The 24,816-nt window shown below is 39.4% G+C and overlaps 1 protein-coding gene across 4 annotated transcripts; it reads right to left on the bottom strand.

Annotated features, from left to right (window-relative positions):
- Positions 1-3,272: 3,272 nt before the first annotated feature.
- LOC115955858 (beta-glucuronosyltransferase GlcAT14B-like) lies at positions 3,273-7,376 on the bottom strand. Of its 4 annotated transcripts, XM_031074235.1 has the most exons (6): positions 7,261-7,375; positions 7,054-7,073; positions 5,737-6,481; positions 5,537-5,612; positions 5,299-5,414; positions 3,373-4,257 (listed from the first exon to the last, which is right to left on the bottom strand). In XM_031074235.1, exons 3-6 carry the CDS (start codon positions 6,308-6,310, stop codon positions 3,758-3,760), a joined length of 1,266 nt encoding a protein of 421 aa, XP_030930095.1. In that variant the 5' UTR covers positions 6,311-6,481; positions 7,054-7,073; positions 7,261-7,375; the 3' UTR covers positions 3,373-3,757. The 4 variants fall into 4 exon arrangements, with proteins under 4 accessions (XP_030930096.1, XP_030930095.1, XP_030930093.1 ...); XM_031074233.1 differs by lacking the exon at positions 7,054-7,073; XM_031074234.1 differs by having other exon boundaries at positions 5,737-7,073.
- Positions 7,377-24,816: the final 17,440 nt, after the last annotated feature.

Consider the following 24,816-nt stretch of genomic DNA (forward strand, 5'->3'; position numbering starts at 1 on the left):
TTGCTGTGATGCCACACTGCATTGTTAAAGTTAATATAAAACAAAGTAAAATCTTAAGTGCTACACTTTATGCAAGGCTTGCAATTTTTTAACCTAAAGAAAAGGTCTGCACTGTTCTTGCCTTGTAAGCACGAAGTAAATTTTATTTTATGTCATCGGTATATATATATCACGCTCACGCCACTCACATTATAGAGTGGATTTCACAATGCCAAATCCTTCTCCTAAAGAAGTAATTTTTATTGGAGTAATTATACTCCCCACCTTTGAGGTTTGGGAAAATAATATTCTATCCCAACTTTGAAAGGGAAAAACACTTTCCCTTACTTGACATTCTTTTTTGAGAATGTCATTCCTTGACATTCGATTGATTAAACTTTGTTAAATTAATATTAAAAATGTTGTGTTGCAATTGCAAAGACAGGTTTAAAAAAATTATCCTCCATTTCATAATTAAAATTTATTGTTTTAAAATCTTAATTGAAGTTTATTTTAAAATATTAAGTATGAATTTTTTTTTTCTTTTTTCAACGGGTTATGGAAAGATTTGCCATTGTAAGCGTTTTTGGTGCTAATTTTTTTTTTTTTTTTTTTTTTTTACATTTTTATTCTGAATTTATCTGATATTTTTTTTACTAACTCTAGTTAAACTTTTGTAAAAAGATTCTTATAGAAATTTATAATATTTCATTACTAATATAAACAAAAGGATAGAGTGTTAATTTCTTCCAAACTTAAAAGAGGAGAGTGTAACTGCCCTTTTTCTATTTTATACCATCAGTATATCATGCCACTCACATTAGCGTAGATTTCACAATGCCAAATCCTTCTCCTAAAGAAGGGTGCACTAGTACTAGTACTGTATTAATAACATTTTAAGGGGTTCTGCACTTTTCCTCTGTTTTTCACCTAGCATCTTTTGTTGTTTCATACTAAAATAATACTTAACGGTCGCTCCTCTCAGTTAGAATCCCAGACCTCTCACTTTTTTTAAGGGAAAGGAATACAAGTTGCATACATGTTTATTACCTACTTTAATGGAATCATGTTATCAGTAGCACCTTTTTTTCTTTTTAGTTGCTATTTTATTGACTAAATAATTACACAAAGTAATCTCAAGGGCCATCATAATCGATTTTGAAACACGTCTCATGAAGTGGAGTCTGCTATTTTGACTCTCCCATTCTTAGTCCACTAAGGGTCAGATCAATTAAAAAAAAATCGTAGATAATTCTGGAACAATTCAAAGTATTTGTTTTTCTAATGACGTTATATGAACAGTACAGTAAGATGATCATTGTGGGAGAAGAATAAACCAAGTAGCTAGAGACTAGAGAGGCTTATCAAACAATTAATCAATTAATTCCCATGGGGACATGCAAAATCCCAAAACCAGAATCCTACTATTACATGTACTGGAATATCTTCTGTAATAGCAACTTTCACATGTTTCAGCATCCGAAATAGGGTCAATACCAATGTTTGTAAGTACAATTCTTTGCTTGTTGGGGTTCTAAATTCCGGTTTCCACTTGAGCCATGTCTATGTAGGAATCTATTATGAAGGATAAAATATAGTCAACACCCCTGAGGTTTGGGCTAATACTAGCCAGGTTTAAAACTAACTAATTTGGTGCCTGATCATCATGACAAATAGCAGAAAAATGAGTAATGGTTTAGGGACCAAGTTCAGTTTAGGAACCAAGTTTGTCAGTTTTAAAAAGTTTTGGACCTAGCTATTATTAGCTCAAATCAGGGTATTGACTATATTTTACCCCTATTGTGAATTGTTAGAAACAGATTTTCTACTATTGTCATTGCTATAAAAATCAGAATTATCTCCAAATAGTCTTTTCTAATTTGGAGAATCCCACAAACCTCCAAATTCTTTCAAGCACGTGAGGTTTCCGTGATGCAAGGCTTTGAAGCAGTGAGAGATTATGCAATAAAAGAGTGGTCACTCAAAAAGCATAGGTTCTTGTCATATTAAAGCTGAGGAATCAAACTGATGAAGAAATTACGTTTGTACTATAAAAGTCCTAAAAGAAAAGCTCAATTAACTAATAAAGCAACCCCTTTAACGTGAACAAAATAAATTCCTTTCTCTAATGAGAACCAAACTCTCACACACGCAAGGGTGTTTTCCTTAAACTCTTTTGCTAAAACTCTCAAAAAAAAAAAAAAAAAAAAAAAAAAAAAAAAAAAAATACCAACAATTGATTAGCGTTATAAAATTTTTAATCACAAAACTTGCATTATATCAATTTTAAAGTTGTAGTGTGTGGACATCTCGATCAAAAGCAAAGCGACATGCAATTTATAGAACTCTTTGCAGTTGAACAAGAGTTTTGGGAAAACTAAGATATATATTAGAGACATATTCGAAAGCTAAAGTTTAAATACTTATAGAGAAACAACACAACCTCAGTTAAAAGACATCTAATTAATCAGGTTTGGCAAATTCTCCATTTGGCACATATTATGTTTCTAAATATAGAAAGCTATTCAGTAGAAGATGATGGAATTCTGGGCATGCATTGTCTTATTATAGGGTCCAGGACCCTGGTCTCAGAATTCCATTGTTTAATTTCTACAGCATCAATGATTTCCAAATTGCTAAACTAAAATGTCAAACGTAAAGCTGGCTCAGGTGTAGCAGCTCCATAGGAATTGCTTCAGTTTCCTATTGTTTCTATGCTACATATGACATCCACACTCAAAGACGCAGGCTCCATTTACTCTTTCTTATGATCAATATCTGACCAAATAAATAGTCCGAACCCAAATAAGACAGGCTGTGGCTGATGTGCACAAAAATAGCACAAATATTACTACTAGGAGATAATTTTCCCTTGGAATAATATGATGCAGGTTGAGTTCATAACTGAAGCCAAATGTCAGTCTTTTCATGCACTCCACCCACACACGTTAAGTCCACCAAATTCATGTTCCCATTTACATTTTCCATAGTTTCTCTCTCTCTCTCTCTCTCTCTCTCTCTGTGTGAAGCGTGAAGCATATGTAACAGTACTGCTATATTATTGTAATTGGAAACATTTTTTTGTTCAAGATTTCACAGATAATTTTGCATTGAATTCTCATTTGATTTTTATAACAAACATTAAATACAAGTTAAAATATACATACATTCAAACATATGCAACAGATGTGTATGTACTTGACATTATTTCTACACTAGTGCATACAAATGGAATAGAAAGTAGTCGATTATATATATATATATATATATATATATATATATTGAAATTGAGCTTTAAAATGCCAAGGGAAACACGGTAGAATGTTTCTCTTTATAGTAATTAATTGAGTTTCTAATTCTGACCATTACCAGAAAAATTACAGATACAAATTCTGGAGTCTAACAAAAAGAAGATCTCAAATATCATGAAGCCAAAAGATTAGAAGTGTCATAGAGAATTGGAGAAAAAATATTGAGAAAATTTTTGTGGTAAAGAAGTATACATGTCCAACGTAATCAGAGCCTACCAAAGGAAGGATGACTGGGTGTCATCTTTGACTGACCATGACAACAATGAATGGCTATGCTCATACCTACACTAACATGCCCTCAAGTTTAACAAGAATGAGTCCATAACTGCACTTACAGCCTCAGAAATCTTCCCCTCAGTAGAAATTTCCATTCAACTGTTGTGCCTGTAAATAGATCTTCTTTCTTATTATTATCTTTTCTTCTTTAAAATCTTTTCCCATCCACAAGCAAGAAAGTTCCACAAAATCTATTTACACTGATTTTTCCCCAACTTAGCTGCCAATGTTAACCTAGTTACAAGGCGGTGAAGCCTTTGAGCTCCCTTGCCTGGTTTGAGCTTGTTCACGTTCCCAACCTTGGAACATTTCGGGTTGCCAGAGCACCAAGCACCTGGGGTGAAGCTCCCATTCTTCCGCTTCAATAGATCCTTATCAATTCTGTCCAGGACTGGGTCATCTGTTTTGAATTTTCGACCAAATGCAGCACTGCTAGCAATCATCTTGCTTGTGTCATTAAGGGTAAGGGTGTGAGGGTGCTGTCTGGGGGGGTTGTCCCAAGAAATGTAGTGCAAGTCATGGTTGACTGCAGTCTTAGCAAACTCAGGCACATTGCAAACGACAGTCTGAAAGTAGCCCTCAGGGGAAGACACGAAGTTTGTGTAGTACATGAGAAGGGTCCTAGGTAAATTATCCCAACCCCAGATGCAATACTCTACGAATGAACGTGACAGAACCATCCATGCTGAACCTGCAACAAAAAAGCATGTTACTTAGTGCTAGACGACAAGTTTGGGCACTAAACTAGGCACCAGAAGGAAAAAGATTGCCAATGCGACTTGACACAAATTCTCTCCATACTTTTCTTGTTTTGGGGAAAAACAGAGAAGAGGATGAATGTTATTGCCAATGAAATCTAGCTCAAATGGCAACTCCTTCCCTTGTAAGAAAAAGGTGGAGGGTGAAGTTGCGGGTTCAAGATCCATTAGGTGTGTGCGTAACTTAGCAATAAATAAAAAATCCTTAAGGTCAGAGTGGCTGATAAACGAATGCAGATATTTTGGACTTCTAAGTGTGAGAGCTGCTGCTGTTGGTCCATTAATTATTGCCGAAGTTTCAAAATTTTGTTTTGAGCAAAACAATAGTCGCATTCAAAACCATAAGGGTTATAATGAATCTGACTATATGGATGATTGGAATTGACACAGTTGGTTTGTTAAAGAAACCAAATAAGAGTCGTCATGAGCTTAAATATGAAAACTAGATGGTTGTGTACTGCTAAAGACCAAATGACAATCTATAGCCGATGGTTAGAATTATTTGAAACAAATAGAAGAAACTATCAATTAGTGCCACTGCAATGTTTGTATTCAACTAATACAGAGAACACCCCTGACATTACTCCTAAAAATATTTATATTTCCTACTTCTAGGGAATTATAAAAAAGAGATGCTTTAAATGTAAAAACCAAGAAGTATGAACTAAGTAGAACATACATTTTCACCATAGTTTGTATTTCTAAATGAAGTCCTCCAAAGTGCCAAAAAAATAGAATTCTAATTGCCAGTAGGACACAATCTACTTTCTAAACTCTTCTAGAACTGATAAATTTCCAAAAGCAAAAAAATCCAATAAATAAGCAAATTTGAATGAAATTATGATACACAGAGTTTCAATGGTTTTCTGTCCTGCAAAATGCAAATCTTCAAAATATATATTTGTAAAGAATTACACATCGTGGAGAATCATAGAGGATATCACACGGCTAAAGAAATATGGGTGAAATTTAACCTGTAAATAATTTAAAAGCTGTTGGCAAAGTTCTCCGAGGATTGACCCAGAAGATATCTGATTTGGTTGTCTTGTATAGTCCAGGATCTACCATCAAAGGCATTGCACGTTTGTCCCTGCAAAACACAATCAAAGATAGGGTGCTTTGTTATCATGCCTATGAACATTACATTGTGTTGCGTGTTTGTTTGCGTTTTTGTGTGTGCGAGTGAGAGAGAGAGAGAGAAAGAGAGCTCACTCTTTCCATCCTAGCTGGCTTGTGTGCTCAATGAAATTCAGGTTTCGATCTAAATTCGAAAACGTGTAAAGAAGATCTGCATTAAATTAACTAAACCATTTAATACAAAATATCGCATCCCTCACCCAAAAGAATAACAATTAGAAAAACAGCATTGATAACAACATAACTCTGTCACAAGTTGAATGATATATACTAACCATCTTGTGTCACAAGAGGATAATCAGAGGCACTAAGATTGATAAACCAATCCCAATCCTTATTCCTCTTGAGAAGAATGGCACAAGCATGAAGAGTATGAGCAACCATGGTGGGTCCTCTGTAAGTGACCATATTAGCTTTGGTAATCATGTAAACATTCCCAACCTCAATAAAAATTGGCTCTTTCTCCACTCGGGAGGCAAGTTCCAACCTCTCCTCTGCCTGTGACTCAAGATCCAAATGAACAACATATTGGTTCCGTGGATGATATAGAGCATGAAGAGTTCTCCAAAGCTTATCCAAATCACCTTTTGACCCAGAAATCAAATAAGCGAAACGAGGAATCGTTGGGCCAGCAGGAGGGGGTGGAGATTGTGTAACCTTTGATTCAGCAAAAACCGAGCTTGATTGATTTGTAGCTATGCGAGAAGGAAAAATTGAAATGATTGAATTGATTGTGTGTAGTGAAAAAACAAGACCCATGTTGAAGGTAGTGGCCAGAAGGAATATGCATATGAGAGAGCTTATGACAAGGGGAAATATCCACTTCTTCTCCATGTTTAGGGACCCCATTACCAAACCATATCATGGGTTCCAATCAACTATTTCTCATGTTGCAAATCTCCTTACTCACCAGATACATGTATCAGAACGGAATAGCGAGTGGCTATTCAATCAAGATGTTGATATTTGGATCAAGACCCTCTTCAAAACTATTCCAAAAATTTGGACTTTAAAGACTAGCTGTTGAATCAAAGCCAAACATTAAACAAAGGCCGCTATATAAATTACAGGCAAAAAGAAGAAATTGGAGCTAGCTCGAGAATCGTAACCAATAACCGACAAACAAGAATATGAATATACATAGGCTAAAGGCATAAGCAATAGAGATAGAGATAGAGATAGAGAAAGAGAGATAAAATAGAATAGAATATATTACAAGAGACAGGTATGGCACATCAAGAAACTCGAACAAAAAAAAATTATCCAAATTCTTTGCTGTCCATGAACTAAAAATTTAATAAAAATTCTTTCCCAGTTAAATCCCTTGATAATGACGAGCTTTTATTTAAAAAAAGAAACTTGTTATTTTAGGGAACAAACCCTAATCATAAACTTCATATTCAACCTAAAATATACATAGAAAATTAATTTATTGCGTCAAATCAGAAGAAAAAAAATCTGTATGAAAAAAAAAAACAAAAGAAGCAAAAATAAACGTTAATGAAACAAAACCCAGATCAGAAAATCAAGGCTTCAAATTATTCCACCAAAAGAATCTCAAAATATATGCAATGGATTAAAATATCACATACCAACACAGCTGAGTACATAGCTGAAAAATAAAATAAAAAACACAAAAATCAGTGAAATATTAGGCAACCCAATATAACTAAAACCACCAATAACACAACAGATTTAAATGAGATGAGAAGACAGACATATACATAGATATACACAAACAGACAGACATAAAAACAGACAGACAGACACAAAGAAAGAGGTTGTGAGGGAAGAAAAACCTGTTTTTTGATGATGCAGAGAGACTTTCAGCGCGTTTGTGCACGTTTAGGAAAAAAACACAGAGAATAAAATACTTCAGAAAACAGGATTTAGAGAGAGAAAGTTATTTATATATATTTTCTATAAAAAAAAAATGGAATTTTTAAAAATATTTTTTTTGTGCTTTTGTGGAAAAGAGGACGTGTATTGTGTCAGTGAGAGAGATCAGAGAAGTGGTTTTATTAGTTAAAGCGATCTCTCTTATTCTCTCATTAACATATCATATGATATCATATCACTTTTTTATTTATAAAATAAAATAAACATCTGATCTCACTTGACATGAACATAGGCGTTTCTGTTACGTTGGGGGTTCTTTGACCAAAACACAACACACACACACAAAAAAACCGTTTATACGTTTTGCGTGTTCTTTTTTTTTTTTTTTTTTTTTTTTTTTTGAGGAATATCAGTTTTGTGAATGTGGGTAAGCAATCAATGATGGCAAAGACTATAATTGAGATACCACAAAGTGGGGTTGGGGGGTTAACATATGTCCAATAGTGATATTAATAGAATTTTGACTTCACTTATGCAGTTTTAGGTTGAATTTTTCCTCCATTAGTATATTTACTAAAGTCTAAATGCTAATAACTATTTATAAAAAAAAGGTTTAAAAAAATTAGAAATATTGGATTTTTACTACATTTCTTATCTTTACCTATAAAAAAAAAATTTATATATATATATATATGAAACTGTGCCTTAAAATAAAGGATGGTAGTCCAATCTATTCACATATAATTATAATTCATACGATTAAATTTTTGTATATGTTATGATTCTCAAAGTTGCAATTAAAATGACTAGCCAAAAAACTCAAAGAAAAGCAAAATTAGGAAACTTAACAGTAGTCTCCTAACAGAAGTAAATGAGATGCCTAATTGAATAAATTTGAAACTTAAAAGACTATACTGAACAAAAATAAAGTTTGAGATCTAAATTGGATTTTGATCAAAGTTAGAGGGTGTAATTTGTAATTTAGCTTAAAATCTTTTACCCTCAAATATTAGACCAAGATTTAAATTCTGACTATACCAAAAATCAATTGGTATTTTGGCTTGATAATAAAAAGTAGTTATTGTGGAGCTGGAGTGGAATCCCATAAATTCAACCTTATTGTATTTATAAAAAATTATATACTATATAATAAATTATAGTTGGATTCTAGAAGTCGTAGTTGCGCCAAATAGTTATTTGGGTAAATTACAATTTACCCACATGTAGTTTGACCAAAATTTAAGTTATCTACCCGTAGTTTTAAATTTGGCAATTTACTTATCTGAGGTTAGCTTTGTTAAAGTTCCGTAACCCACCTATGGCTTTTCCATTAGAAAACAACTTTTAATATCAAAATATAACATAAAACAAATCAAAAGGCTAGAATAAGAAAAAGGGGGAAAAAAAACATTTCACTGTTGATTGTTTACAAGAAAATTGGTGAGCGTCAAAGCCTAATGATTTTGGAAGAATAGATGAATTTGCGAAAATAGAATAATTAACTAAATTTAAAAAAAAAAAAAATTGTTGCTTCCTACAACTTAACTAAGTGAAAAGATGATGTCTCAAGCTGGAAAGGAAATTTTGATTAAAGTAGTGGTACAAGCTATCCCCACATATGCCATGGGATGTTTCTTGCTATTGAAAGGTTTGCTTAAAGATCTTGAAGGGATGATGAGCAGATTTTGGTGGGGTCAAAAGATGCAAGAAAGGAAAGTACACTAGTTGAGTTGGTCTAACTCTGTATGCCCAAGTCAATGGGAGGAATTGGGTTTCGGGAGCTTCATTCCTTCAACTTAGCCATGTTAGCCAAACAAGGATGGAGGCTTATGAAAAATACACACTCCTTGTTCTATCGAGTCTACAAATCAAAGTACTTTCCCAATATATCTTTCTTAGATGCTCCATCACCAAATTCAGGGAGTTTTGCATGGAAAAGTATAGTGGCAACCTAATCTGTCTTGGACAGTGGTTTGAGATGGCGAGTAGGAACCAGAAATAAAATTCGAATTTGGCAAGACCAATGGCTTCCAACTCCACCATCATTCAAGGTGGTAACCCCATGCTCCACAATGTCATCAATGGCCACAGTGGATAACCTCATTGATTCAATTACAAGATCATGGCGTGTATCCATGATTGATCATGTATTCCTCCCACATGAAGCTGAAGTTATTAAATCCATCCCTTTGAGCAATAGAGCGATGCAAGACATCCAAACTTGGGCATACACAAACACGGGTGAATATTTGGTAAAAAGTGCATACAAGATGATACAAACTCAACAACTGAGATCTTCTCATGGCCAATCATCCAATTACTCACAGTGCAATAAAATTTGGAAAGCGATTCGGGCGGCCAAGGTATGTAATAAAATCAAAACTTTCATTTGGAGAGCTTGTAGAGATATACTACCTACAAAAGCAAATCTAGCTAGAAGAAAAATTTGTTTGATGCTGGATGTGAATGTTGTGAGGATGGGGTGGAGTCAACAGACCATATCCTACTAAGCTATACATATTCTGATATGGTTTGAAAGTCCACATGCTTAAGGGGGACCATGTCTCATTGCACAAAATTTTCATTTGTGGATGTGGCTGATCAAATTATGCAAAGGAAAAATGACCCAGAGATTGCAATATTTTTCACAACTAGTTGGATGATTTGGAATAAGCGGAATGAGGCTCACTACGGTACTCCAAGTCCTGACCCCTCTTTTCTAGCCAGGTTTGCTGCAGCTCATGCTATAAAATATTTGGAAGCTAATTATGGAAGCTTGTCTTGAGTTTGTAAGATAGTCTTGTTTTTCTTTGGCTTTTCTTGATGTAACCTTGCATATAGCTGCTGTTTTTGATAGGTGTTGGGAAAGCTCTATAGCTTTTGCAATTTTCTTTGGCTCTCCTTGATGCTGTCTTGTTCTTGTATAAATTTATTCTTTCATTGAATAAAATTCTGCCTTTTATTCTCAAAAAAACTAAGTGGAAAACTTAAGTATTGTTATTAAATAAACACACTAAATTTTTTCCATGTGAATGCTCTTGCTGCTTGCAACACGCATCTAATTTTTAGTTATTTTTAAGTAGTTAGAAATGAGTACCTAAGGAAGTGCCATCAGACCACTTGGTAATTGCCGACATATTTGATTTGAGAATAGAAAATCAGGAATATTCAATCCAATATCATTACGAACTTCATATCGCAAACTCAACTTCACTACAGCGAACCCACCTTCATTAGTGCAAAGTAAGATGTTGGGTGTGGGTTTCCGTGAAAATTTCAAATTAGTTACAAATTGAATTTTGGTCTGATTTGGGCATGGGTTTCTTTGAATATGTTCCTGAAGTTTTTTTTTTTTTTAACCATCAAGCCGTAGGACTTAGTTATTCCCTCCTGAGTTTCTTGTCAATTTTTTTTTTTTCATGCCAAGAGAAGGTATCTTCAATGATGATGCCGAAAATAAATACCACCAGTGAGTCACACGTTCCTCGTACGATCGCAAATGGCACCTGCACAACGAAAAGGAATAACCTAGCAGAGAGTACCGGTGTGGTACCGGCCAAACACCCTCCGAAGGTCAAGTTAGAACTATTATCACTGCTCTAGAGTGCTAGAGAGGGTAAATTATGCGTATCTCGATTTGTGAGGGTGCTTGGGTTTTTATACAAGTAGAGGGTTGACCTTTTTTCCTTGGAGTAGAAGTCTTTTCCTTATAGGAGTCCTCTTGAGCGTATTTTACGAGATCTTTTCCTTATGGGGATCCCTTGAATATTATCTAGCGTGGGAAGCAAGACTTTTCCTAATCCGTAGCGTGGGTAGCAAGTAAACTTATGCCCGGTCCGTCAGCCTCAATTTACCTCCTTCACCTTTTTTATGCCGTCAGCCTTGGAGCCGTCAGCCTTGGAGCCAGCTGACTCTATGACCGTCAGCATAAACACCGTCTGCTACGCCCAAAGGAATTGTATTAAACCGTCAGTTTTATGTCCATGTGGTTAGGTTCTCCTTTTATCCTCATCAGTTGCCCCATACTCTACATGTTCGACGCCTAAGACCGTCAGCATGTGGAGTTAGAACGAAAAGATGATTAGAGAAAAACCAATTATGAATGACTCCTCGATCTTCGAGCTATTAAATGCAAGGTCACGTGGCGCACAGTCGTTGGCCTCGTTCCTGGGCACGGGCGTCGCCTCGCCTTCCGTGCGTTTTCCCTCTTATATAAATACCACGCCCCTTGCCTCATTTCGCCATTTCAACCTCGCTAACTTTTCAAGAGAGAATCCGTCGCCCTTACTCCCAACTTGATCCGTCAGCTGTTATCAGTACCGTCACTTCCAAGGTTGTTTCATCCATTCAAGATCTGTTTCACCTGTAAGTTCTTCTTCCCTTTTCTTTGCTTTTTTCTTTTTTACTTTTGCCTGAAAATTTTTTTTATTGAGAACGTCAGTCTAGGAACTTAGAGTATATCCGTCACTTGTAGGTAGTCAGATGTCAAGTGACGCGTCGAGTGATCAGTCGTCAGTCCGCGATGGAGCGGGCTACGACGAATTCTTTGGTTCAGGTCAAGAGTCTGACGGCTTTTTTGAGTCGTCAGGAAAAGAAACGTCAGCCCAGTCCCCTAGTATTGACGTAGAAGACCATGTCGAGGGAGTTAGGGATAAAGTATTAAGTGAGGTTGAGGTCGAGGGGAGAAACGAGGAAATTGTTGTTGACGGGAACGGGGATGAAGGCAACGAGGAGATTGATAGTGACGGGGATAGGGATGAAGGTGACGAGGTTAGTAGTGACGGAAATGGGGATGAAGGTGACAAAGAGTCCTGTGAGGGAACTTCAGGGAGTTCTAGAGGTAACCATCCCTTCATCCTCCCGGAGGAGTGGGCAGTCAATAAATTCCTTCCAAAGATGAGTAACAGAGTTTTTAATGAGTTGCGTACCCGTTTCCAAATCCCAGACCACATTCCTATCCGTCTCCCTAGAAAAAACGAGAGGTGTTATACAGGGAGGATTGCTGATGTGGGGATGTACGATGCCATGTTCGCAGCAGGCCTTAGATTACCACTGACGGCTTTACACCGTCGGCTGGCGGATTTTTTGGGATTGTCCGTCAGCCAAATTGCTCCGAATGCCTGGAGGATCTTCATTGGTGCTGAGATCCTTTGGGGTCGCTTGAGTGGGGGGAACCGTCACCTTTCGCTAGACGAGTTCTTTTATTACTACAGACCCCAGCATAAAGTATCTGCCAAGGGAACCTATCATTTTGCTCCTCGTGAGAAGAGCTTAAGATTAGTGTCTGATATGCCAGACTCCAATAGGAATTGGAAGAGTAGATTTTTCTTTGTTAAAGGGACGGACTGGGTGTGCCGTCCAGATGAGTGGGATACGCTGTCTGGCGGTTATTTTGATAACACTTGGACTTATATTAGGGAGTCAGGTTGCCCCCTTGTCTTTCTTTCTACCGTCTCTTCTTATTCATCAGGGCGTTTTCTCAAGACCGTCTCTTTTAACACCGTCTTTTCCCTTTTATTCTAGCTAGCGCTCGCCCGGAGATATCTGACGAATAAAGGGAATTCATCCGTCGGATACTTGGCATACCGCTTGAGCAACGGAAGTGTAGGGATTTGATCACCCTAGACACTCTCCATCTGTATTGTGGGGGTCCAGAGTCGACGGCTGAAGCTCGGAGGTTGGAAGAATTTTCTCGGAAACGTAAGTCGATGCCTTACTTAACCTGTCGGTTTATTTATTTCGTCTGCTATTACTGATCCGTCAGTTTATTTTGCGTAGAGATGGAAGCTGCGAAGCAAAGGGTGAGGGCCGCCGCTGCCCGTAAGAAGGAGGAAGAGAAAGCAAAAGGAAAAGAAGGAGCGTCAACCCCTCATTCTTCTTTGAAGAGTTCAGTTAAGAGGAAGGCTGACGGAAATGACGATCCTCCTTCTAAGAAGGTGGCCGTCAGTCCAGGGAATGTGCCTTCCAAGAAGTCGCCCCCCAAGTCTAGTCACGACGTTGGGAAAGGAGTGATGACCTCTTCCGGTCCCGTCATTGGGGGACCCCGTTGCTTGTTGACTCACAAGGATTACGCTGTTGAGGGGGTGGAATCTCTCATAAAACAGACGGATCTAGATCCTTGTGCTCAGCTAGGGACGGAGGACCTGGGAGCGTCAGCTTTCTTTGACATAGCACGGGTATGCTTCTTACTTTGAACAATCTAATAATTGCCTTGCTTGATGGCTGACGGTTGTACTTCCTTCAGGTCTTGGTTCGTGTTAAAGCATTTCAAGACCGGTGCGTGGCCAAAGAAGGCGTCGTTTCTCGGGTTAGGAGGCATAACTCCAATCTGATGGATCAGCAGGCGCAATATAAGGAGGTCGTCCGTCTCTTAAACTCAGATCTGAAGGATGTGAAGGAGAAGCTGGGAGAGGCTGAGGGCCAGCAGAAGAAGCTTGAGGAGGAGGTTTCATCCTTATGTGCACAAGTAGAGACGGCTGGGACTGACGCGGTCCAAAAATTCAAGACAACCCAGTCATTTATTGATTCCTGCGCTGATTATTATGGCACAGGTTTCGATGATTGTCTGAAGCAAGTAGCGTCAGTTTATCCGGAGTTGGATCTATCTGGAATTACCATGGACGCCTCCGTGCCGATGACTCCTGCTGGCGATACTGTTGCTGACAAAGGTGACGAATCCCTCAATTTGGACTTTTTGCTTAATGATGCCGGAGTTATTTTAGCCCAGCCTGCCGTCACTACCCCTGCCGAGTCTTCAGATAAAGCACAAATTGCCAAGGATAAAGCTGACGGGGTCTCTAAGGACGTTCCTGCCACTTAATCCTGGCTTATTTATTTTAATTTTTGAACAATGTTTTTAAGTGCCCTTACGTTTATTGGGCTTTTTACTTGTAACTCTATCTGCCCTTTTTATGGCACTTGGAATCCGTTGCTTTGAACATGTATACTGATGTTTTTATTCTTCCATTGACTAATTTCTTATGGCCCCATTTATTTGATGAGATCGTTACCTTTTGATTTTTAGCCTTTTTTCGTCATTTCTACAGGCTTGTTGGTTTGAGAACCACATTTATAAGTAAGGTCTTACTTTTTCGTCAGACCGTCATCTATTGGACCGTCAACCTTATAGGTCCGTTAGTTCTAGGGCCTGTTCCATATGATGATATTTTCATCCATTGGACCGTGAACTTTTTAACGTTGACTTTATTGGACCGTCACTCTCTTGGTGTTAGCCTTGTTGTTTGGCTCTTTGTCTGTCCGTCAGTTTATGAGGCATGGTCCATTTGATGATAGCTCACCTATTGGACCGTCACTTTTTTAATTTTGGCTTTTCCGGACCGTCATTTTATTGGCCTTAGCCTTGATGTCTTTGACACCTTCGTTAGTCCGTCAGTTTTTTAAGGCCTGGTCCATATGATGATAGCTTCATCTATTGGACCGTCAGCTTTTTCGCTTTAGCCTTTCCGGACCGTTATTTTCTTGGCCTTAGCCTTGATGTCTTTGACACCTTCGTTAGTCCGTCAGTTTTTAAGGCCTGGTCCATATGATGATAGCTTCATCTATTGGACTGTCAGCTTTTTCGCTTTAGCCTTTCCGGACCATTATTTTCTTGGCCTTAGCCTTGATGTCTTTGACACCTTCGTTAGTCCGTCAGTTTTTAAGGCCTGGTCCATATGATGATAGCTTCATCTATTGGACCGTCAGCTTTTTCGCTTTGGCCTTTCCGGACCGTTATTTTTATTTATTTATTTATTTATATATTTTTTGGCCTTAGCCTTGATGTCTTTGACAACTTTGTTAATCCGTCGGTTTCTTTTTAGTCCGTGTGTTGTGGACTTAGTCGTTTTGGTCGTGAACTAAGTGGACCGTAGAAAAAATATACTTCAGTAATTTCTGAATAAAACTCCTCTTATTGTCATGCATCTAAATGAAAGTAATTAAAACCAAATCCTGCCCCTTGGGCTAAAAAGTATTGTTGCAAAAAAACTAATGTAAATGATAAATCTGAGGAGTAAAACTATAATTTGTTAAAATAGAAAAGAGGTTGGTCTTCATGCTGCCGCTTTCATTGGTAGTACTTTCGTAGGTGCTCGATGTTCCATGGGTGTGGTAGTTTCTGTCCCTCCAACGTTTCCAGGCGGTAAGTACCTTTCCTTTGCCACGACGAAACTCGGTAAGGACCTTCCCAATTGGGGCCGAGTTTCCCTTGGGTAGGGTCCCTAGCGGCGCCCATGACCTTTCTGAGAACAAGGTCTCCAACTTGGAAGTCTCTGTGTCGAACCCGAGAGTTGTAGTGTTTGGCCATGCGGTCCTGGTACCTAGCGAGCCTTTGTTCTGCTGTTGCTCTGATCTCGTCTATTAGGTCCAGCTGTAGTCGCATAGCCTCGTCGTTTTTGTTCTCGTTGTGGTTGTGCACCCTGTAGCTTGTGAGCCCAACTTCTGCCGGAATGACCGCTTCACCTCCATACGTCAGTCGGAATGGTGTCTCCCCTGTGGGTGTCCTTGCTGTCGTCCTGTATGCCCATAATATGCTTGGCAATTTATCGGGCCATATACCCTTTGCCCCCTCAAGCCGAGTCTTGATAATCTTGAGCAAGGATTGGTTCGTTACTTCGACTTGGCCATTAGCCTGAGGGTGGGCGGGGGAGGAATAGTGGTTCTTTATTCCTAGTTGTGAGCAGAAATCTCGAAAGGGGTCGTTGTCGAATTGCCGTCCGTTGTCCTAGACAAAGACTCTGGGAATGCCAAACCTGCATATGATGCATCTCCAAACAAAGTTTCGTACGTTCTTCTCCGTGATTGTGGCCAAAGCTTCAGCTTCCACCCATTTTGTGAAATAGTCGATGCCTACCACCAAGAACTTTAGCTGTCGTGCTGCTGTAGGGAAGGGTCCCATAATATCTAGGCCCCACTGTGCGAACGGCCATGGGGCCGTCATCGGGGTCAGTTCTTCGGTTGGTTGTCTAATGATATTGCTGAACCTTTGACACTTGTCGCAGGCCCTGACATAGGCTTCGGCGTCCTTCTGCATGGTGGACCAATAGTACCCTGCTCGCATAAGCTTGTGTACCAACGATCTGGACCCTGAGTGGTTTCCGCAGATTCCTTCATGCACCTCTCTCATGACGTAGTCTGCCTCTTCCATACCCAAGCATCTCAAATATGGTCGGGAGAAGCCTCTTTTGTAAAGGACGTCTTTTATCAGGACGAACCTTGCTGCTTGGACCTTAAGTTTCCTTGCGGCTTCCTTTTCGTCTGGTAAGACCCCGTCTTTCAGGTATGAAACTAACGGCATCGTCCAGCCTCTGTCAGAGCATATTTCCTACATGTTGCTGAGATCTATTAGCGGAGAGAGCTGTACGAAGGAGAGTACATTACCAGGGATGACCATCTGTTCTGCTGAAGCGGCCTTCACGAGGCGGTCGGCTCGCTCGTTTTCTTCTCTGGGAATTTGGACGACTTTGGCTTCTAGATCATCCACTCTCGCCTTTACTTCATCAAGGTACTTCTTCATCTTTTTGCCCTTGCACTCGTAGTCTCCATTTATTTGGTTGGTGACGACCTGTGAATCGTTGTAGATGACTACCCTCGCGGCTCCTGCTGCTTTGGCGAGGTCGAGCCCTACTATCAGAGCCTCATACTCTGATTCATTGTTGGTGGCAAGGAAGTCAAGACGGACCATACATTCAGTGGTGTCTCCTTCGGGCGATAACAGCACAATGCCGGCCCCTGCAGCTTGTCTGTTGGATGACCCGTCCGTATATATACTCCATTGAGGGGACTTTGCTGCCCCCTTATCTTCATCATGAGTGAACTCAGCTATAAAGTCAGCGACGATTTGTCCCTTGACGGCGGTCCGTAGGCGGTACTGAATATCAAATTCGCTCAGTTCTATAGCCCATAATGCCAATCGTCCCGCGGCCTCGGGACTGTTCATTGCTCGCCTTAAGGGCTTGTCAGTCAGGACGTTCACTGTATGGGCTTGGAAGTACGGTTTGAGCTTGCGGGCTGCTGTAATTAATGCGAAGGCAAGTTTTTCCATGGGCGGGTATCTTTCTTCGACACCATGAAGCGCTCGGCTTGCGTAGTATACGGGCTTTTGCACTTTCTCTTCTTCTCTGATCAAGGCCGCGCTAACGGCCCTGGGGGAGACGGCTAGATAGAGAAAAAGCTCTTCTCCTGGCTGCGACGGGCTTAGTAATAGTGGGGAGGAGAGGTAAGCCTTTAATTCTTCAAATGCTTGCTGGCATTCGTCAGTCCACTCGAAGGATTTCTTCAATGTTCGGAAGAAGGGCAAACACTTGTCCGTTGCCCTTGATACGAACCTGTTTAGTGCCGCTATCTTTCCGTTGAGGCTCTGCACCTCCTTCACATTTCTTGGTGGTGCTATATCCAAGATGGCCCGGATCTTGTCCGGGTTTGCTTCGATTCCCCTCTGAGACACCATGAATCCTAAGAATTTTCCTGCCGTTACTCCAAAGGCACATTTTCCTGGATTGAGCTTCATGTTGTAGGAGCGAAGTGTGTCAAATGTTTCTTTGAGATCTCCTAGATGATCTTCCTCCCTTCGGCTCTTTACCAACATGTCGTCCACATAGACTTGGACATTCCTCCCAATCTGCTGCGCGAACATTTTGTTCATGAGTCTCTGGTACGTTGCGCCTGCGTTCTTCAGGTCGAAGGGCATCACCTTGTAACAGAAGAGGCCTTGGCTGGTTACGAACGACGTTTTCTCTTGATCGGCTTCATGCATTCGGATTTGGTTGTACCCCGAGAAAGCGTCCATGAAGCTCAGCAACTGGTGTCGAGCCGTAGAGTCTACTAGGACATCGACCCTTGGGAGGGGGTAGCCATCCTTGGGGCAGGCCTTGTTGAGGTCGGTGAAGTCCACGCACATCCGCCATTTCCCGCTCTCCTTTTTGACCATCACTACATTTGCTAACCAGTCGGGATAGTATACTTCTCTAATAAAACTTGCTTCCAGTAGCTTTCTGACTTCTTCTGCTATGGCTCGGTCTCGCTCGGGGGCAAACACTCTCTTCTTTTGTCTGATAGGTTGAAAGGCGGGCGATACGTTTAACCTGTGCACCATGACTGAAGGATCTATTCCCGGCATATCTTCATGACCCCACGCGAATACGTCTCGATTGCGTTTGAGGAAGGTTATGAGCTCCTGACGGATCGTGGCGTTAGCGAGCGTTCCAATTTTGGTCGTTCGGCTAGGATCGGAACTGTTAAGGGGTATCTCTTCCAACTTCTCAACCGTCTCTGTTACCGTCCGGCGCTCTTCTATGCTTAAAGCCTGAACCTGATCCTCCATTTCCATCATGGCTATGTAGCATTCGCGTGCGGCCATCTGACTCCCGCGCAGCTCCCCTACTCCGTAGTCAGTCGGGAACTTTATTATTAGGTGGTAGGTGGAAGTTACTGCCTTCCATGAGTTGAGCATGGGTCGCCCGAGGATAGCATTGTAGGCTGATGAGCAATCGACTACCAAGAATGTCACGTCCCTGGCTATCTGTTGAGGGTAATCGCCTACAATGACGGATAATGTGACCGCGCCCAATGGGAATACCCGACTCCCGCTGAAGCCAACAAGCAGGGCATTTGTTGGGATCAATCGCTCCCTGTCGATCCTCATCTGCTGGAACACTGTGTAGTATAAAATATCTGCTGAACTGCCATTGTCGACCAGCACCCGGTGCATGTTGTAGTCTCCCACACGCAGGCTGACGACGAGTGCATCGTCATGTGGATGGTGAAGGCGTCGCGCATCTTCTTCTGAGAATCCGATTACGGGACCTTCTCTCCGTGCTATCTTCGGCACGACTCCCGTCAGCTGAACATTTTGTACCATCCGAAGATAGGTCTTGCGGGCTTTCTTGGATGACCCGGCGGTAGCCGTTCCTCCTACGATCATCCTTATATCCCCGATTGGAGGCCTCGGTCGCTCATTGTCCCGTCGGGGGTGTTGGTCTTGTGCGGGGGGATCCGCTTTCTCCTTGCTAACGAATCTCTGCAGCTTTCCTTGTCTGATAAGGGCCTCAATTTGCTGCTTGAGGTCATAGCAATCAGTCGTGTCGTGGCCGTGGTCGCGGTGGAAACGGCAATACTTATCCCGGGAACGTTTGTTGGGGTCACTTTTCAGTTTTCCCGGGAACGTCAGAGCCTCTTCGTCCTTGATTTGCATAAGGACTTGATCTACTGGGGCTGTTAGCGGAGTGAAGCTCGTGAACCTTCCCCCCAGGGGTCTAGGGCGCCTCTCTTCCCTTCGGTCTCCTGTTCTTGTCTTCTTTCGGCCTTGGTCCTGCCGATTGTCTTCCTGCCTTTCTCTTTTCCTGGGCTTCTCTTCCCGAGCTAACAGCGCATCTTCAGCGTTCATATACTTTGTGGCGCGATAAAGTACTTCCGACATGGTCTTTGGGTCGTTTTTGTATAGGGAAAACAAAAACTTGCCCTTCTTCAAGCCATTCGTGAATGCCGCAACAAGTATTTTATCGTCGGCTTCGTCTATCGAGAGTGCCTCTTTGTTGAAGCGGGAGATGTAGGCCTTTAAAGTTTCATCTTCTCGCTGTTTCATACTCATCAAGCACGCCGTAGACTTCTTGTATCGATGGCCTCCAATGAAGTGTGCGGTAAACTGAGCGCTGAGCTCTTTAAAGGTGCTGATGGAGTTTGGTGTCAGTCGGCTGAACCAAATTCTCGCTGCGCCCTTCAGTGTTGTAGGGAAGGCCCTACACATGATGGCGTCCGCTATTCATTGAAGGTGCATTAGGGTCTTGAAGGTTTCCAGGTGGTCCAGTGGGTCCTTGACCCCGTCATAACTGTCTATCTGTGGGATGCGGAACTTACTTGGTAAAGGGTAGGAGTTGACGGTGGCGGTGAACGGCGAGTCGGTTCGGTTGACAAGGTCATCCAGGTCGCTTGATACTCGTCCCTTGAGAGCATTCATCATAACCTCCATTTGTTCCTTCATGGCCTGCATCTCCGCGATAACAAGTGGCGGAGTGGTTTCTGCGAGGGAGGGGATGCTTGTGTTCTGTCGTTCTGGTTTACTCGGGGTGTTGCTGGCCTGGGGTCCTTCCTGATTTCTTCTGTCGGCGCTGGTTCCTTCTTGATCTGCTCCTTGGTTGTTGGGAGCTACATTTTTCTGTTTCAGTTGCTCTTCTAGGTCATGGTTTTGTTTGGTGAGGCGCTCTACGGCAGCGGCGAGTGTCCTCACCTGTCTTTCAAGCGCAGTCGTAGGGGCTTCTTCTTCTTGAACGTCGTTGGTGGTCGTCATTGAGCGAGTGAGTACCATGTAACTCTTTTGTCTAGGAAGCGAGGATGTGCTACGTTTCCCACAGACGACGCCAACTGATGATGCCGAAAATAAATACCACCAGTGAGTCACACGTTCCTCGTACGATCGCAAATGGCACCTGCACAACGAAAAGGAATAATCTAGCAGAGAGTACCGGTGTGGTACTGGTTAAACATCCTCCGAAGGTCAAGTTAAAACTATTCTCACTGCTCTAGAGTGTTAGAGAGGGTAAATTATGCGTACCTCGGTTTGTGAGGTTGCTTGGGTTTTTATACTAGTAGAGGGTTGACCTTTTTTCCTTGGAGTAGAAGTCTTTTCCTTATAGGAGTCCTCTTGAGCGTATTTTACGGGATCTTTTCCTTATGGGGATCCCTTGAATATTATCTAGCGTGGGAAGCAAGACTTTTCCTAATCCGTAGCGTGGGTAGCAAGTAAACTTATGCCCGGTCCGTCAGCCTCAATTTACCTCCTTCACCTTTTTTATGCCGTCAGCCTTGGAGCCAGCTGACCCTATGACCGTCAGCATAAACACCGTCTGCTACGCCCAAAGGAATTGTATTAAACCGTCAGTTTTATGTCCATGTGGTTAGGTTCTCCTTTTATCCTCATCATTCAAACCCTAGTTTTTTGATTTGTTTTATGTTATATTTTGATGTTAAAAGTTGTTTTCTAACAAAAAGTCATAAGTGGGTTACGGAACTTAACTTTAACAGAATTAATCTCAGATGAGTAAAGTGCTAAATTTCAAACCACAGGTAGGCAACATAAATTTCGGTCAAATCACAAATGGGTAAGTTGTAATTTGCCCTAATTATTTTCACAAATGTCTACACTCTCATTAGTTATTGACATAATTTACCTTAGACTAAACTTTATTACCAATAGTTTCCTTTATGTAAAAATTAATCACCTAAATTTCAAACATTTAAAATTCTACTTCAACTAAAATTATATTACCAAAACTTCCGGTAGTTTATCTTAAGTAAAACTCTGTTACCTAAGTTTCTAGAAATTTAAAATTTTACTCCAACTAAATTCTATTACAAAAAATTTTAAGTAGTTCAAAATAAAATATAAAACTCTGACTATATATCATAATTTTATGTTTTAATATAATAAAATTTACACACCATGCTTATGCAAAGTATCTAAACTTTTAATAATTTTTTTGAAAGGTGACTCTTTAAGATGGTTAATTTATTTTAGATAAACTTTCTAAAAGTTTCAAGTAGTTCACTAATATTAATATGATTTTCATTTATTTATATATAATTTTTAATTAAGTTGTGCATCTCATGGGCAAAATATTAGTAATAACAAATAAAAATGTAACTTTTATATGAAAATCAATCATCATAGTATTTAGGGGTGTCAATAGGTCGGTCAAGGTCGAGTTTGGGGTCAAACCACCACTTGACTAAATCACTCAGGTTTGGAATCACGCCTCCCGTCACCAATCAGGGGTATACGGGACTTGGACCACCACAACTTCACTATTTTGACAATTGAATCGGTCGAAACCATTGGATTTGGTTGAGATTTCATCGATTATGGCGGAGCTCTAATTTCTGATGGAGATTTGATGGATTTTATCGTATTTGGTCAAGATCTTGGCAAAAAATGACAAAGTCTATCGGTGGTAATCGGCCTGAGTGGTTGGAGTCGGATTTTCTTGCAAAGAACCACCACTCAACCCGTGGTTGTCATGATTTTCTTGGCAAAAACCTACTATAGATTGCCACCTTGGTTGGATTAGTCAAACTTTAGTTCGGATACCTTCAAATCGGACAGTTTTGTCGGGTCCAAGCCACAATTGGACACTCCTAAAGATATTGCTAATATATAAATACACTTTTTTTTTTCTTTTTAGCAGTGGATAAGAAGAGACTAATAGGCCGCTTTTAACGTTTTTATTTATTTTTCAATAATAATTAGGCAGCTTTCAACTTTTTTTTTTTTCTTTTTGGACAATGGATATAAGTCCACGATGATCCAGGAAAATTTCAATAATCTTGTGTAAATGTACTCATTACCGGGACAAGAAAAGAGAAGCTACACAATGGACACACATGACAGAACCGTGTGTTTCTCTTCTATGCACTCATAGTCATTGTAATGCGTGGTCTAATTACCGTACACGTTTTGTGATAATCTTGTAGTAAAATGCAATCTTCTCAACCAAAAAAAAGTAGTAAAATGTGGGAATGGTAATTTGTGTTCGCGTGTTTAGTTCGTGTCATATCAACAAATGAGTATTCAACTATATGAGCCAACATTAACCCGATACGTTTATTAAACATGTCAAGATTCATCAACTCTAACATAACCTGTTTATTAAACGGATCAGTTGTGTCAATCCATTTATCAAATTTTATCAAACGGATCAAGATTAATCAACCCTAACACTACCTGTTTATTAAACAGGTCATTCGTGTCGATTTATTTATCAGATTTTATTAAAGCAAAAAATATATACAAATTTTAGTATTAACCAAATTGATCTAAATTATGAAAAACCAAAAAAAAAAATTTAATATAAAATTCAGAACTAATGAGTGAATGCATCACAAATAATCATTTAAAATTAAAACATATCTCAATATCACAAATAATCAATCACAATATGTTAAGAAAAATAAACTACAACAACTAATAAATTTATATACTTAGGGTTTGAAGGGTATATTAGTAAAATATCATTTAATTAAACAGATTAGACAGGTTTCATGGGTTGGAAACTAATCCGACTCGTTTATTAAATGGGTTCGTCATGTCAACCCAAATATGACACAAATTCATTAAGTCTTAACTTGTAACCCGCTAATTTCGTGTCGAGTCGTGTCGTATTCGCCGATCGTGTCAAATTTTGACACCCCTAGTAAAATGCAAGCATTAATGTTTTTATATATATATATATATATATGTATGTATGTATGTATGTACTGAAATACAAATATTTCTTAAAAACTTTGAATATTTTTACTTGTATGAAAACAAATTATTCATCAAGGAATATTAGTTACATAAAGCTGTAGACGCGATATTTTCATAACAATTTCACAACAAATTTTAAGTGACAAATTGGTAATAGTAGGTAAAAAAAAAAAAAAAAAAAAAAAAAATTCAATGTTAGACTCAAATAAGGACTAGTTAATTTGTCATCTATACATTGTTATAAAATTGTTATGAAACTTTTTTCCTATAATACGACTCATAAGATAAATATTCTGATTCTATCACAGCACTTTTAAATTTAAATTTAAAAATATTTTAATAGAAAATAAAAAAGCTTTTAATTGGAATTATTTATACTCAGTTTTTATAATTTTTTTTCAAGGAACTTAAAATTTCATACAAAAGAAAAAAAAATCACATTTTAAATATCGAATAAAGTTTAGGTCCAATACCTTCAATATTTTGGTCACGTTACAATAATGAGCTGTAATCAAATGTTCTCTTTCACATTCTCATAGCCAAGTCCTTAAATATCTCTTTCTCACCAAAAATTCAAAAAAAAATCCTTAAATATCAGTCGAGCAACTACTAGACACGTTGGATGGTGGACATGTGACCACCATCCAACGTGTCCCGTGGAAACTTCCACTAGACACAAGCTACTAACCTTTGAAGTTAAGGCAAATAGTCAAATGCTCCCTTCCACATTCTCATAACGTGTCCACCATCTAACGTGTCCAGTGGAAACTTCCACTGGACACAAGCCACTAACCTTTGAAGTAAAGGCAAATAGTCAAATGCTCCCTTCCACATTCTCATATCAAACCGTAAGTGAATCGGGGGTTATATAATTTGCATTTGAAACCTCTGACATTAATTTAATTGGTAAAAATATAACAATTTGGTCAATCACCAAGTCAGAGATGTGGTTACTACTACTAGTCTAGTCTGTTGCGCGTTCAGTGGCGAAATTTTTGTAGTCCATCGTGGAGATCATCTTACCAATTCCTAGTGTTCCTTTCAACTATATAATAATATAACACCATCTATTTAAAATAAAATTTGACTTTAATCTAGTCAAAATCCTAGTCATTTTAAATATTTAAAAAAAAAAAAAAATTCATGAAGACAACAACCATTACCACCATTGTCCGTCACCAACCCCGTCTCTCTCCACCACATCATAAAAGTACTGGCAATTCAAGACGTACACCACACTAGTAAATTTTAGCAACTTAAAACCCATTTTTCATAATTT

The sequence above is a fragment of the Quercus lobata genome, chromosome 8, assembly GCF_001633185.2.
Source record: "Quercus lobata isolate SW786 chromosome 8, ValleyOak3.0 Primary Assembly, whole genome shotgun sequence".
Lineage (NCBI taxonomy): Eukaryota > Viridiplantae > Streptophyta > Magnoliopsida > Fagales > Fagaceae > Quercus > Quercus lobata.